The 16,576-nt window shown below is 43.5% G+C and overlaps 1 protein-coding gene across 1 annotated transcript in view; it reads left to right on the forward strand.

Annotated features, from left to right (window-relative positions):
• Nucleotides 1–16,576, forward strand: part of camta1a (calmodulin binding transcription activator 1a) — a 270,525-nt gene that overhangs the window by 249,034 nt on the left and 4,915 nt on the right. Inside the window, 10 exon segments of the mRNA XM_063886403.1 lie at nucleotides 11,708–11,892; nucleotides 12,041–12,237; nucleotides 12,339–12,417; nucleotides 12,575–12,923; nucleotides 13,055–13,530; nucleotides 14,089–14,267; nucleotides 14,766–15,009; nucleotides 15,886–15,957; nucleotides 16,172–16,192; nucleotides 16,324–16,523. Coding sequence (XP_063742473.1) covers nucleotides 11,708–11,892; nucleotides 12,041–12,237; nucleotides 12,339–12,417; nucleotides 12,575–12,923; nucleotides 13,055–13,530; nucleotides 14,089–14,267; nucleotides 14,766–15,009; nucleotides 15,886–15,957; nucleotides 16,172–16,192; nucleotides 16,324–16,523 — 2,002 coding nt within the window.

Genomic DNA, 16,576 nt, shown 5'->3' on the forward strand with positions numbered 1-16,576 from the left:
TTGATTCTTCTGACTCTTTCTGTGGTCCATTTTACCTTTGTGTTTTCCCCAATCGTTACTTCTTTAAGTAACTTCTGATTCTTCTATCTGGCTCTCCAAATGTCCTGTAGCTACCCTCGTTGATTTTGGTAATTGTGATTAATGATCTGCTGGACCATCATGATATACAAAACTTGTCTCTGGCTTTGCCTAATACCTTAGGTCACAGCCTACACATTCACATGCATTAGCTCTCCTGGAGACAAACACGTCTGCAGGATCTTGGTCAATTCTTAGTAGACTCTTCTTGAGACCTTACGTTTTTTATCATTGTAGATAGTACATGACACTCAGGTATTTCATTCCACCTAATACTCAATTGAAATAACACATTGCATGTTCATTGTCTTTGTTAAATGTCTGCACAGATGTTCAGCTTGGGTTGAATTCTGGTTGGGATTGATGTTGTTATATCTCATATATCAGAACAACACCAGTGCACAGCTAGAACAATAACAAGCGGATAATGAGTAGAATGTAACATCTTGTGTCCTGCCATTAAACATGCTGATTTGTTGGTCCTCAGCCAAACATGATAAAGGTCATGAACAAATCCTTGGCTTTGCCTGCTTCTACGCAGCATGTGTGGAGGTTGTGTTTGGGAGTGTAAGCAAGAACCTGTTATCAAAGTTGTTCAAAAGCACTTTTGTTTGCAGGACTGGAAAATAGTTAAGTGTTTTACATATAAACATTGAAAAACAGTGGTGTTAAGATAGTATCATACCAAACTATTGTTTTGAAATTGCTAGTGTCGAAGTTAAATGAATTTGAGCAAACTGCAAATAAATAAAATTGATTGAATTGTATACGTTATACACGTGTGATGTAATGCATTGGAACGGTAGATTGCAATGAATAATTCAGTTTGCCTTTTTATTATTGTTATTATTATTAGTAGAAGTAGTATTACACATGGGACTATGCATAGCATTGCTGTATTTTTGGTATATTAGTATCTGAATAATATTGATATTAATATTGTGTTATTGTGCTCTATCTCCCTCTTGGTATAACCCAAGAAAAACTGATTTGAGAGTAACCTTTGTTTTTTTAGATGATGTGTTGAGATTTCTTCACTTTGACGTTGCAGTCTGTTGGTACAGCATGTTTTATTTTAAGCGTGATTTTATGATAATTATTTTAGTGAGATGAACTGTTATTGCCTCATCTTGCCTTTATTATAATCAGCCAATGGTAAAGCTGATGTGTTTACAACAGTGTGAATGAAAAGAAAAATGTGGGCTTTGATTTCTTTGAGTATTTGCAAATTGTAAAAAAAAAAAAAAAAAAACGTTTTCTGTTTGCTTACAGTAGCACAGCTTTAGAGATCAGCACTGTAGAGGTCTTCTAGATGTAACAACAGATGCTGCAGGGTTGGCAAGTTTCCATTCTGTTTGAATTCAAATTGAGAATATGAGTCAGAAGACCTACTCTGGGCATGTTCACCAGAATGTAATGAGTATGTAAGTCATTGTGTGTGTGTGTGTGTGTGTGTGTGTGTGTGTGTGTGTGTGTGTGTGTGTGTGTGTGTGTGTGTGTGTGTGTGTGTGTGTGTGTGTGTGTGTGTGTGTGTGTGTGTGTGTGTGTGTGTGTGTGTGTGTGTGTGTGCGCGCGCGCGCGGTGCTGCCGGAGAAGCATTGCTGCAGTGCTTGAGCATTGACAGGATAAAGTAGGGCACGGCGAAGCACAGGCTCACAGGACAGCTGCATTGCAGACGGCCCTTGAGGGAGTGGGAGTGAGTAATCGAGAGCTGGCGGCTCCCATGTACATGGCAGTACCAGTGGATCCCTCCGCCATTCATACCCTACTGCCTCACTGGCCCATTCACAGAACTAGTTAAGGAGGAGCTGACTGTCTCAGGGAAAACACAACCCAGCCTATTACCTTACTTATATTAACCCCTTGCATGCAACCACTGCTATTTGGTTTCAAGGCAATCTGTTGTGTCCTATTTGAGGATGACCATGACATGTGGAATTCCACAAAGAACATTGACTGTATTGGATTTTTTGACATCCAAGATTTGGCGGGATTTCAGTAGAATTTTTCTCTGTTGCACCCGGCTGTCTAGCCACTGATTTATTCATAAAGATAGACCGTTTATGGAAAAAATGCATTTGCAGAGGGAAAAGATCATTTGAAATACACACATTACATTAAGATTGTATGCTTCTTTCATAGAATATGTATACATTAATAGTGTGTGCATTGTTACATACTTTTGTGTACGAATACATACCTGTGTGTCAAAAATGAATAAGAGGTGGCACCATGTGAGTTTCTATGTGACAGGAGATTAGCCATTAAAAATGAGAATTATTGTTGCTTTTCTAGTTTTATTGTTTTGTTCCTGTGGGCCAATCACACACACATGATGGATCGTTAGTGCTCCTTTGTGGTCTATAAGAGCTTAGGGTAGAAGGGTTTGTGACCAGCATCTTCAGGACAACCGCACTGTGATCACTGACTCTGGTGCAGAGCACTCTTTTTGGCTAAAATACAGATTATTTTTCTCGGAAAAGTAAATGCTGCGATCTGTTGGTCATTGTTTACCCCTTGCAACCGCAGAGAAATGCAATTGCCTTCGGTAATAGCTAGCCCATATAACTTATTTCAGAAGTAGGGCAGGATGTAATCACTTGGACACAGTGATCACATCGATAAAGTACACAGTCTGGAAGCACAGCAGGAGAAGAATGAAGTGCTTCAAATCGAACGGAATAATGAAAGCAATCCGTGTAGTTTCACTCTTTCAAAAACACTATTCCTGTTCCCTAAAGTGATTGTACAGGCTCTTGCTCTTTAACCCTTGCGGTCAGTCGCCTGATTAACTATAGGCTGCTGACATTACGCTCCATACGTGTAACGTTTAGTCTGCGGTGTGCTGTACAGTTTTTAGAGTTTGTTCTCCAATGGAAGACTCACTGTGCTATGATGTGCTAATGGCACAGCTGCCTGCCTGCCTTGATTTGTCATAATGCAGAGTGGGGGAAGGGGCGCTTTTCTCTGCAGCACTGCAGGTACGGAGCCATGGGCAGGACAGAAAAAAAAACTGTCGGAGCTGCAGAGCACTCATCGTGCGCCCCAATAAATCCCTGAGCTTTGATCCCAGGACCCGATCCTGGAGAGGTTCGCTGGGAACTGCCAGAAAACAGCCCCGCATAGCGGCATACCGACTGTTAGTGTTAAAGGGAGCGTATAGACAGCCCAGACTCCGAGTCTAAGTACACCGGCGTGACAAACAGCAGACCGTTTACACACAATGCAGGAGCGGAGAAGTGGGCGTGTTTGGGTAAACATGGTAAACTACCGCAAACAGAACACGATTTACTGTCAGACGGCAGCTAGGCTGGGAGAAGGCGATCCACTCGTGTTTTGAAAGATTGTACCGACTTTTCCCGGGTGTGGGAGAGACTCCGTTGCAGACGCACCGAAATAAGAGCAACACGCGTCGAGAGTGGAGCTATTTGAAAGTCAATGCTTATTTTTATTGTCAAAACAGCATAAATAAGCAATATTAATACGATAATGGGCGAGCTTTTAGGAGCAGGCAGGAGCAGGGCTCGAGGCGGCAAGCGGGAATTAGGGCGTCTGTTTACCGGCGGCACGTGCGCACAACGTCTCCTAGCAGCGGTATTTGTCATTTTACTGCAGGCTGGGGTAGCAGCGACTAGTAGAAACACAAGGAAAGTGTGTATGTGTGTGAGGTGAAACAAGTGAAGAGGAGGAGGGGGCTATTAGAGGAAGAAGAGTAGTGAGCGGTCTTCCTCTCTCCTCACGTCGCTCTCTTCCCTCACTTTGTTCTATTGTTGACGAGTCCTCTGTAGAGATTGAGATTCAGTCTTCACGAAGGATTATATTTTTGTTGTTTTCTCCGTGTAACACCATGCAGTAGCCTGACCGTCAGGCTGAGGGGGCAAAACTGCAGTTTGAGTGAAATGCAGCTTTGGTTGGACTTCTTTGGGTCAGGATGCCTGTGAATGACACCTGCGTTTCCTAAAAGACAAAAGAGGCAGTGTTCTTTGGCTTTGGGGTGGACTCTACCAATGGAAAATAAGATAGAAGGTTAGAAGTGTTAAGTTCAACCTATGGATGTAGTGCTGTGTTGTGTTTGTGTTGTGTTCATGTGCTGCCTGTGCCTTTCTCGTGAAGAAGTTGAAGTTACACGTTCCTTCGAACATGCTTAGTTGTTTGTGAATGTAGTCCATGTGTCTGTGCTGTAGCGGAGTTTTACAGAAATGCTCTTTTTAAGCCACATGCTTTCTTCAAGTGTTTCACGTGAGTCTGCCTCATTGCAGAGCAATAGTTGACGTTCATAGTAGCCAACTCACGACTAGTGCTTGGGCATATTAAACACTCATCAAGACTCCGTCTGGTGACAAAAACTGTAGATCTGCTTTCTTTGCATTTTGATCAGCAAAGTAAGTTACACTTAGAGCTCTCGTGTGACTGTTTTCCAAGTCTGCTAGTTTTGGCACAAAACCTCCTCCCGCATTTTGGAATGAATGACTCTTAGTAGACAGTTTCAGTCTGTTAGGTCTGTTGAACTATACGGTCGCTCAGGCTGGTGTCCTTAAACTACCAGCGGCGAGTGCTGCTTCACGTGTTGTTCAAAGTGTGGTCTAGCGCATTAGAGTGCTGTCGCATCCCTAAGTGCTGCTCAGGTTATCGGGCCAGCGAGTCGTCGCTGAAATCTACCCATACTGTTATTTATTGGCTCAAAACACACATAGTTCATATTGTAATTAGGACTACTGTTATAAACAGCATGTGCTAATCCAACAGCATAGTGTGGATTTAAAAGGTTCAGTAGTGAGTGCTGCCGCTGAGCGTTTCAGCACCACGGATCTGTGAACAGCGGCTGGTCTGTAGCCCTTATCAGTGTTCCAACTTTGCTCTGGTTGAGGGCTTTCCTTCCCTATTTAAAGTAACAGCATTGCACATATATATTTATGAACCTGTTGCTCCTGTGTGAGCAACATAGTGTAACCTTTAAAAATAACTGTGAAAGACACCAAAGTTGCTAAGTCTTTAAGAATATATCTTAAAGAAGTTTTCACAAACAATAGGTCTTAATGCATATGCATACTATTTAGTAATTATACAAGGTGATTTACTATATACTTGGTAGCAGTACAAACAGTTTCTATCTTGGTCAAACTGCACATAATCCTTCATAATTCACTATTAGTGGCAGCAGTAGTTTTGCCAGTAACGTGTGTGCTTTTTGCAGATGCATAGCAATATATATATTGCCCCCTGTTTACAAACCCTGAATAAAAATGTGTGTGTGTGTGTGTGTTAGACCATTATGACTTTAAAGACTCACTATCTAGCTGTACTGGTCCACGTATTTTACTGTAGTTGTTGTAGTCAAACATTAGTTTAGTAGTAGTACTAGAAACAGCAGCTGCTACGTGGAAATGTTCACAGCTAAAGCTTGTGGATTGCCCTAAACCTACGTTTAAAAAACAAATATTTAAAGGAGAACATTACTTTAGAGAGAGCTTGACCTTTCTGACTTCTGTCGTTGACTCCTGTTGTAATTTTGCCTTCTTTTTTTTTACAGTAATGCATTGCTTCTGATTTTACCATAACAGGTAGAAACAAAAGCAGTGACACCTTGTCTATCTATTGTTATCCAATGTAATAATTATGCATTCATGTCTACCTTCATGAAGCTAACAGTATCACATGTAGTGTGTGGTGTGTCTGTCAAACTGGTGTCATTTAATGCCTTGGGGAACATTTAAAGTTATAGGTTGTGGTTGTTACATTATCTTCTGCATTAAAATCTGTCTGTGCTATGTTTTCTTTAAGACAACACATTGTCCACATTTGTGCTAACAGGCCCCAGTCTGCTCATAAACTGTAGCACAAAGGGATCATTTAATGTTCTGTATTATCAGCTAGTGGTACAGTATATTAATAACTATAAGCTAGGGAAAGTAATTATTTTATGTTGTGTTGTAAGTTAAGTTGGTCTTTAATGGGCCAGTCTGCTAATGGGCTTATTAAATCCAGGTTCACTGTTCATACTGTGCAGTTGTATCCCTCTGAGGTGTCATAAACCCAATTAGAATAAAGGGGGTAATAAACCTTTCCTTATACTAAACATACATATCTTTAACATTGGTCTCTTTGTCTGTCCAATCATCAGCCTGTCCTCACATGTAAATTATAGTTCTTGTAAGAGTTTGATAAACCATATCTATGATTCCAACTTGTGTCAAAAGACAGAATTATATTTGTGTTACAATGTTGAGAAAGATTTAGAGGAAATTGGGAGACACACTGAGAATCCTGTGAATGCATTTAACTGTGTTGTCTTTCTATTAATGGAAAGCTTTGGAGACATCCAATCCCTGTGGTGTTTTAAACAGACGGATTGGTCTCTGAAATTATTCCTCCATTCGGCTGTCATTTGCACTCCTGCCTGCAACTGATGTGTCAAGCAGTATATAGCTGTTTGGAAGCTAATGATATGTACTCGTTACTGTATTGTCAATCTATAAGAAAATCAAACTACCCACCCTGCTTTCCAAGACAAAAAGACAATACTGTGTTACTCTATTAGTGTGATGTGGGTTGACAGTAAATCCCCATGGTGTGCATTCTTGGCATTTTACCTTTAATATGACACAATGTATTCACCTTTCAGACTCCACTTATATTGACCTATACAGTTGGACAAATGCCAAGAGGTTAAGAGCTGCTTCACCTTTATGGCAGACCAGAGAAGTATCATTCATGCATTGTGACCTTTGTTTGCGGCCATTACACTGCTGTTTGTGCTTGAGAATAAATGATATGCGCGAACAATGGTGAGACAGAATTTTCTGACAGGACATATTGCAAGTAGTCCACCTGTTGCTGTATTAATTTGGTAAAACGCTGTAATGGAGAAGATATGATCCTTTCATCTTTTTGGCTTGACTTTAAAATCAAATGAAACATATGGTGTGAATGACTTCTCCTTTGTGTACAGGTTGTACATTGTTGTATGCAAGACCAGTACGATTTTCCCACTGAGAACACATTTGGACTTGAGGGAACATGTAAAATCCTCTAACAGAGAAAAATCACCAAACACTGTTGTGTGTGTAGAGAAGGCATTTTCCGCCAAGTGATTCCATTGCCACAGTCCAAAGACATGTAGGTTAGGTGAATTGTAAGCTAAAAGTGATATCTGGATGTGAGGATGAATGACATTTTGAGTTTATGTGTTAGCCTGGATCGGATGGATGGATTGATGACCTTTCCAGGGTGTACCCCTCGTCTCTAACGCCCCCCCGCGACCCTGAACAGCGTAAGCCATATAACAGATGGATGGATAGATAGAATCCTCAAATTGATTTGATGCCATCAACAAAAATATGTCTCTGGCACATTTATTGTACCTTTTTTTAAAACAATTTGAATCTTCTGTTAACGCTCTCCTCACAAGAATATAAAGAAAATAAAAAATAACTAAAGATGGAAAGCATTTCAACTTGTTACTCTATATATAAAGTTAAGTCAGGCTTTAATCAACAGACAGCCATGTGTTCCAGCTGCGAGGGATGCTGCCAGATGGCCTGGCCCTTTCCCCTGCACAGTCACAAATACCAACCCCTGTCAGTCAGCTTAAACAGAGACCCAGAGGGTGGCTGGCCTCGGTCTTTCTGCGGGAGACATGTGGGGAGTGGACTGACTGCAGAGGGATAATGAGGTCCAGCACTATACCTGATTGGCATGAACACAACCAGAGGTTTAGAAGTGAGGATTAAAGATGTTCTCCCGCACCCTTTTAGAAGTTCACTATTTGAATAACCCTGCTCTCCTCATCTCACTTCACCTTGTCCTTTTTTTCCCTGCTGACTTCCTCCTCTCTTCAGCCTCTTCTCCCTCCCTCTCTGCTCTTCAATACACTGCCCTGTCCTTCCTTCCCCTATCCTTCTGTATATCAGCCTGTCTCATGAGGAGCTGCTGTCATGTCCTAGAGATGAGACAAATCATGTGGGGCAGGGCTGTGACGTTGTTTGGGTTATGTCCCAATGCTGCTTCTCTCAGAGGACATGAGTGTCCTTTGAGAGAAGCTAATAAGAAGCAACAGTAGAGCCACACAGAGCAGTCACCAGTTTTATAATGCAGAAACATTTATACTTTTGCTATGGATTTTTTTGCAGCGTTCACTACTGATGTGTGACTTTCCCCGTGGAGCCCAGCTTCTTAATGTGTATGAAGGGACGGGGTCACGGGCCAGTGTCTGGTGGGTCTATGATGACAACACTAGTCATTTATTATAATGAGCGCCGGTCTCAAGGCAAGCTACGGAAGTACTCATTTGGGTTATCGGTCATGAAAGATCGAGACTTCTTGTCATGGAGTATTAGGTTTGAGTTCTTCCACAATCTGTGTGTGTAATATTCCATTTTTAGCCAAGGCAACTGTCACTCTATTAAAAGACCTGAAGTGTGGTGTTTTCCCATCCTCTCTAGGCTTTCGTCCCAGAGGTGAGAGGTTTCCCTCTCACTTTGGGTGGGAGACAAATCAGGTCATCATTCAGCATAACATTCACTGAAAGTTCACTAAGAAAATACAGAAAAAAGGCTTCCTTAATTCTAAAAGAGTATAACTGTTTTGACCACACCTCTTCTCGGTATACGTTTTTTTTTAGTTTGGTACTATTTCAAATATAATGACTTATAGTTTATTTAGTGTTTCACATAAGTGTATCTGAGTTGTATTAGTTGAAAATGACAGAGACAAACTAATCTTGCTAGATAAAGCCTAACACTCCGCAGTGTAACTCAGACCAGACTTGATTCCAGGTAGATAAAGAAAAGTTGATGGGACTCGAAAATCAGTGTAGTTTCTAATTTAGGTTTGTGAATAGTTACATAGGCTGTTTGTATTTTTCATATCCAATTTAGATAGTTAAAGTTAGCAAGGGTCAAAGTGATGTGGGCTAATACATCACCAAATGGGGAAGATGTGAAATAAATCTCCGCGAGTGAGTGGACTTTAATTATTGGAGAAACTTTGTCTAGCATTAGAAGGTTTATTTATGTTATGACAGCTGTACGTTTACACCTTAGCTGACTAATCAGCTACCATTAAAGTGTTTTCAGTATATTTAGAGGTGTTCTGCGTTGTCTTTATTGCTTTTTAAACACCGCGTCTGCCCTAAATGTTTGAGAGTGACCTCCTCTGCTGCCAATCACCGTCACAAGGGAGTAAACCGGAGAGTGGGAGGGCGTTCACATCGTCACAGTGTTGTTACAGTTCTGTGTGGCTGCTCACTTTCCATGTCTCCTCCCTCTCCCCTCCCACTCGTCTCTTCCCCCATCCTCCCTCTGCAGTGGACGTGCATCGCATTTGGAGCAGCAGGCAGCAGGTGGAGATGACATCATCTGCACTGCAGCACACTGCAGCACTGGGTCTGAACAAAGACATGTCAGCCTACCGCTAACTATCCCCCTCCTCTCTCTCTCTCTCTCTCTCTCTCTCTCTCTCTCTCTCTCTCTCTCTCTCTCTCTCTCTCTCTCTTTCTCTCTCTCCATCTTGCCGTCTACATCCCCCCCATGTCAGCCAGAGGGAGAGGGAAAGCATAGCCTTGTACCAAGTCAGGTTGTAGTGCTGTGACCTATCTCAACCTTCTGACTCCCCTCCTGACACCGGCACTCAGGCTCTCAAATGTTCACCTCACCTGTTTACACAAGTCACCATGTGGATAGGTCAAGATGGATCCCACATAGGATGATGCACTTAAAGCGCTCCAAGCTTTTTCTCCAGCTTGATAAAGAGTGATGACTGATCTGACTGCAGACTCACGTAGACAGTCTACGGCACACATCAGAATTTAAGGCAGCAACCTCTGTTTTTTTCACCTCCCAGAGACTCACAGTGCAGCACGTTGTCACTGAGAGTACTAATTTACCAGATTGTGACATTATGTTTTTCTGTCCAATGATAGCGGTTACTTGACCTCTTTTACAGCGGCTTATAGGCGGTCTGACTGTGACATTAGCTCCCCATGGAGCCCAGAGCTATGACTGCCAAGATACCGTAAAGCGCAAATGTCACCAGGTCGTGCTGTGAAGGCTCCCCACTTAGAGTCATTAGGTCCTTACCTACGGTGTCAACACTGAGAAAAGTGAGTAGGCCAAGTACACAAAAGAATAGCAAAGAAGATTTATGGACTCTATTTTTTCATTGTTTGCCTTCCTCTTTCCATTTTTTTTTTTTTTTTTTGCTTGAGTCCTTCCCCTCCCCTTCATCAAAAAGCCAATAGAACGCAGGCAGACCGTACACACACAGCCATGTTCCTGTCGCCTAGTTACCGCTCGGCAGCAGGTTGCCACAGAAACGGCCTCATAGCGGCTAAATGGGGAATGCTAATGCAGTCTTCTATACTCCCTGCTGCAGTGGGCTCTTTGTGCCCATCCCTTTCCACTGGGTGTGTGTGTGTGTGTGTGTGTGTGTACAGTATGTGCATGCATCTTGTGTGTGTGTGTGTGTGTGTGTGTGTGTGTGTTTAGGTGACTGTTATTGGTTATCTCTATAAACCTAGATGTCTTGTAATCTTAGATATATGTGTTGCAACAGGTTCAAATTGCATTGTTTATAAGTGTATGGACTTTCTACTATGACCTACTCAAATAAATTTAGTTGTGAAACAAAAAGTGCCCGGTGATGTCACACAGTCTGCTTTCAGACACCTTGTCTGTTTTATGTCTGTTTCACTAATTGAAATACATTTAAGTCATTAGAAGTCGATTACGCTGTCCTCTCCACACAGCCATTGAATTATGCAGTGTGTTCTATATTTTGACAAGGCTGAGAACCTGAGCAGAAAAAAATGGCAAAACTGGACTGACTGCCAAAGGGTACAAAAATGAGTTGTCTCCTAAGCAGCGTGTAAACACTTTCAACTTTTGTACGCCTCCATCCATCTGAATGTAAAGAAAGGCTGGGTTTTCAAGGAGTCTGGATCGTCGTGATTGATTCTGTACTGTGAACTTCTTAGTCCTCCTACCGTACAGCCTCATGGTACGGGGGTGGGCTGGGACTCTTGGCCACGATAGGCTATACTTAATCAGCTGGAGAGGGCCCTCAGCTGTACGCTCCCTCCAGAGCGTGTCTGAAGCCCTTTGTGAAAGGGTGGACACTTTTAACATGCCCCCACTCATTAGCCAATCATTCAACCTGTATTAGTGTGCCGGGGCTGTATTTGATTGGTGAGGCAGGCGTTCGGTGATGGCAGCCATTAGCAGATGATTGATAGGCTTGAAAGGTTATTTTAGTAAAGCCAATGTTTTGATGAAGTTAATGATTGATGCTATTGTTTTCACTCACACTCTGGGAGATTAATAATGATTATAATGTTACAGCTGAAAGTAGGATATTAACTTGCTATCAGCTTTGCAGTATCTCAGAAATAGGCTAATGCATTTGTTCCCTTAATGGTTGATTGTACGCCTCATGATGCTAAGCCCCAAGTCACTGCGACAGTCTTAGTGCTGCTCAGAGCAACATATTTGGTGCAGCTTGTGGTGCATACTGTGTGATCATTTGTCTTGTCAGGACACAGGGTTGTTTGTGCTGGTAATAGCAAAGACAGCCATTTTTTTTCTGCACACTGGATGCTGACGTGTTCTTCTCCTGTGTCCCACTGTTTGCCTAGATAACCAGTTCAGAATGTCTATCCTGGAGCGCTTGGAGCAGATGGAGAGGAGGATGGCGGAGATGGCCAGCCACCAGCAGTCGAGCAGTGCAGGGAGTGGCGGAGCTGGGGGAGGAACAGGGGGAGGGGGAGGAGGAGTAGGAGGAGGGGGAGGAGGTGGAAGCAACAACAACAGCCAGTCACAGGTAAAAAGCCACATGACGTGACTCATGTGTTGTGCAAAAAGACGTAGATGTGACATTGAGTTTTTGTCATTAAGTACTGTAGAACAACATTCTTGTTGAAGAGGTGTAGAAAACCAACAACGATGATTATCTCTTTCGTGTATGTTAGTGTTTATCCGCTCAGACGCAGGCCAGCAGCTCCTTCGAGAGTCGTGTCGTGGTGGTCTGTGAGAAGATGATGAGCAGAGCGTGCTGGGCCAAGTCCAAACATTTAATCCACTCCAAGACCTTCAGAGGCATGACGCTCCTTCACCTGGCTGCAGGCCAAGGCTACGCCACCCTCATCCAGACACTCATCAAGTGGCGGTGAGAACAAAATACTCTGCCTAATGGCACTTTGGTTTGTAATTGGTGTGCACCACACCAAATAGCAGCATGATACTAATTGTTTTCTATCTTCCTTCCAGCACTAAACATGCTGATAGTATTGATTTGGAGTTAGAAGTGGACCCTCTCAATGTAGATCACTTCTCCTGCACACCTCTGGTAAGACAGCTGAAGTTAATACTTTTAAAACGGAAAATCCTAGTTTATGTGATGTGCAACCTGTAGTTGGTGTAGATTTGTTACAATCTGGTGTAATGAAACCCTTTAACCCTGTTTTCCTTTGCCACTTTCTCTTATTTGTCTGTTTTCCCTCCAGATGTGGGCCTGTGCACTGGGTCACCTGGAGGCAGCAGTGGTCCTGTATAAATGGGACAGACGTGCCCTAGCTATCCCAGATTCTCTGGGTCGCCTACCCCTCTCAATTGCCCGATCTCGTGGCCATACCAAATTGGCGGAATGTTTGGAGCAGCTGCAAAGGGAAGAGCAGCAGTCTCCAGCCCCTCTACCACCCACAACTCGCATGTCTTTCTCTCCCGCCCCCGACACCCCCACCACAGACAGCTGGATGGTCAGCTGGGCAAACAACAGTGGAGTTGCACCCAGTGGCAAGAAAGGGTGTTCTGCCACAACAACAACAACATCCAGTGCCACAAGCCTCAATCCAGGCCAGTACAGACTCTCTGGCTCTTACTGTACTCTAGTTACTGATGACCTTAAATAAGTCACTGACTGGGAAATCCATTACTTTGTTAGTGTGTTATGAAACTAATTTCTACAACTATTGTGTTTTTTGCAGACTTGAGAAGGCCACGGTCAGAGCCCTCCAACTACTACAGCAGCGAGGGCCAAAGAGACCTCCCGCAAGCTAAAAAGCATAAACCCAACCCAGAACTGTTTCAGAATCGGCCTGACAAGGCCATGTCTGTTCCTCTGAGCCTGGAGCAGCAACAGCTCCACAAGCTGTCCTCTAGCCCGAAGAGCCTGTCCTCAGAGGGCCTTAGCTCAGAAAAGGGCCTGTCTACGGGAAGCAGTACAGGGACAACCAGATGGACCTCCAGAGAGAGTTTCTCCAGCAGCAGCATGGGGAGGAAGGCGTCGGGGGTCAGCGGAGGAAGCAGCCTGGGGAAGGAGAAACTCGTCAACCGGTTGCGTCAGCGGGAACAGCTAGGCATGCTGGTGATGGCTGACAGGGAAATGGCTGATGCAGAACTATTATCCTATCGGGAAGATCTGGAGAACCAGGACTGTCTCACACAGATGGATGACCTGCAGGTGAGAACAAGCATCCATCAGCCAGATGTGTGGATCTGTTTTAGAATAGCCACAGATGAAAGGTTCCAAAATTCGGGAAAATCTCAAACTGATTTCACATTTTAAACTATTTTGTGTGATCTTTTTACATTTTTTAAACAATTGCAATCTGCAGTTTGGATATTTTAGTGGCAATGCTAGATTTGAATTGCACTCAACCACACTACGCCTCCTATTTAATGTCCATCTTCTGCCATGGGTAGGCGGCATGCACCAGGCCAACATGGCACTCTGTCGATGACCATCACTGCATAATAAACTCTCTATTGATCCACTTCCATAGCCAAGGGATTCTTAAAGCCATCCATCTCAGTCTAGCTACTCCTCCAACAGATGAAGTGCTGGATTAGGAATTTCAGCCTCTAACCGTATCATTCATCTCTATTGTACCCCATTTGCGTTAAAGCTAAGATTTTAGACACGTGACCAAATAATTATACCTGCCTAGATCCTGTACAGTCATCAAATTGACGAAGTGGGTCTTATTCTCATTCATCTTCGTCTGTCCCGACAAAACAGGCGAATATGATGACTCTGGCAGAGCACATCATTGAAGCAACGCCAGAGAGAATCAAAAGGGAGAACTTCACCGCAGCGGACTCTCTGCCCTTAGACACGTCAGGGGTAACCAACACCATGAACTGGCTGGCTAACTACCTTGGAGATGTAGAACAGTTGCCAAGCATCATACACCTACGGTAAGGAACACCGTGGTGAGAGTAAAATGGGTCTAAAGTATGTTCTGTTTAAACATATTATTTATATTTAGTATTTTACCACAATAGCTGGGTCAAAAGTGTAAGCCAGTGGGATGGCATGTGAAAAGAGAAGCTGTATTATTTAATTGAGGTGACAGTGGCTCAGGATTGCTGGTTGAAATTACACCCACTAAAGTTTTTTACTGAAGCTTGCAGGCAGTCAAAGAAATTAAATCTGATGATGAACACTTTCATTTATCAGTTGTTTAATTGCTTTATATGGCATGAAGATGTTGCCATCATTGTAAAAACGATAACTATTTAGATATGATTTTGATTCCTACTGTACACTCACCTCTACTGCAGTAAAAAAACATATGTACAAGTTGTATTTAAAAATGTTAGAAAGACAGGTGTAATGTAAGCCTGAATATTCTGTCCTTCACTAAACATGGAGTCTGAAATAAAACGACCTTTTCTGTCATTTTCTGTCCTTAGATCTCTGTATAATGAACCCCTGACCCCATCGTCAAACCCCAGCCTCAGTCCTGGGGGGTCTCCATTGAGAGAGGGGCCCCTGGAGAGGTCTACACTCCCCTCTCCAGCTGACTGGAGTGAGTTCATCAACGCCTCCAACAGCAAGGTGGAGCGAGACCTGGCCCAGCTGACTCTGTCTGATCCAGAGCAGAGAGAGCTGTACGAGGCCGCCCGCCTAGTCCAAACTGCCTTCCGCAAGTACAAGGTACAGGCCCGGCGCTCAGGTGCCATACGCTGTGTGTACAGCAGCCTGCAGAGACAGGGCTGTACTGTTAGGAGTGGTATTATTAGATGATTTCGTGTTTGTTTATTTGAGAGATGTACAAGGGTTTTGTTTGGTCCCAAGCCATAAAGCTCTGATTTCTGCAGTAAAGTTCAGGGTTGTGAGACGGTTCATTCGTCTGGGGATGTACTGTTTGCTCAATTTTATTCACATTTTCCTTTCTCTACCTCTGTCTCACTCTCTGTTCCTCTGCTCACATACACATCACAACATGAACAGAAATGTATCCGAATATGTCCCTGTGGTTTCAGCATGGGAAGGTGCCTTGAGCAGAGCATGGCCTTGCTTAGAAGAACGACTGCACTGTCCCCCTTATCCCCGCTCCAATTAGACATAATTAAGCTTATGTTCTCCTCCTCTCGCTTTGTCTCTCTTTCTCTCTCTTAGTTAGGTGTATGGAGCCTGCTACTGCCTGTTTCAAACTAGCTCTCCACACACCAGTCCTCTCCCACTGCCCGATCCCATTCCTCAACTTGCTCCCTGCCCCCCGGCTACTTTTAATGAGTTTTCATATGACAAACTGTTCGCTGTCATTTGCAGTCATCTGTTATGCCCGTCTAGCAGCTGATTCTGAGGTGGACCTTTGCCTCTGGGTCGCCTGACAGTTCACCTCCTCCTCCTCCTCCCCACTGCGCTTGTGGGGGCCAGTTCACCGGAGGTGGACTCGTGCCATGGTGGCATTCACATACCTGCCACCAGGAGACCCTAAGGGAGACTTGACAGAGCCACCAATATCCTTTGTGGCAATATGTAGGTGCAATTGTGACCTCTGACCTGTCCTACTCTACTCTCCTACAGGGGCGGCCGCTCCGAGAGCAACAGGAAGTAGCTGCTGCTGTCATTCAACGTTGTTACAAGAAATACAAACAGGTAGGCACCTCCAAAACATTGAGGTGATGGTAATAAGTGGTTTTGTTTACAGGCTCCAATGTAATTAGTCTATATGAGAGTCTTTTGGGAGGAAGATATTTACATGAGTAAAATCTAAATACATAACTTTTTATCATTTTTAAACTCAACAGACTTTTTGAGTATAGAGTATGTTAGTGCATCACTCACAATATTTCCTTTTTCTGTTTGCAAGCTAACATGGATAGCCTTGAAGGTAACTTTTTTTCACTATAAGCAGCTGAATTCATTGCCAAACATTAGGTCGTGTTCTTCTACTGCAGTTTGAACTTCATAGCACTATTGCAAACAGCAAAGCTTGACACGTTGTTTCTTTCTCATTGGCAGTATGCACTTTATAAGAAGATGACGCAGGCCGCCATCCTTATCCAGAGTAAATTCCGCAGCTATCACGAGCAGAAGAAGTTCCAGCAGAGCAGGAGGGCTGCTGTGCTCATTCAGCAATACTACCGCAGCTATAAGGAGTTTGGCAGGCTGAAGCCGCACCACCGCGGGGCGGCTGCTGCCCTGGTGCAGCACAAACTGAGGTAGACATATCTTATAAGCCAAAAACGTAAATAGTTATCCTGCTAAATACTGT

Source organism: Eleginops maclovinus, chromosome 1 (assembly GCF_036324505.1).
Source record: "Eleginops maclovinus isolate JMC-PN-2008 ecotype Puerto Natales chromosome 1, JC_Emac_rtc_rv5, whole genome shotgun sequence".
NCBI lineage: Eukaryota > Metazoa > Chordata > Actinopteri > Perciformes > Eleginopidae > Eleginops > Eleginops maclovinus.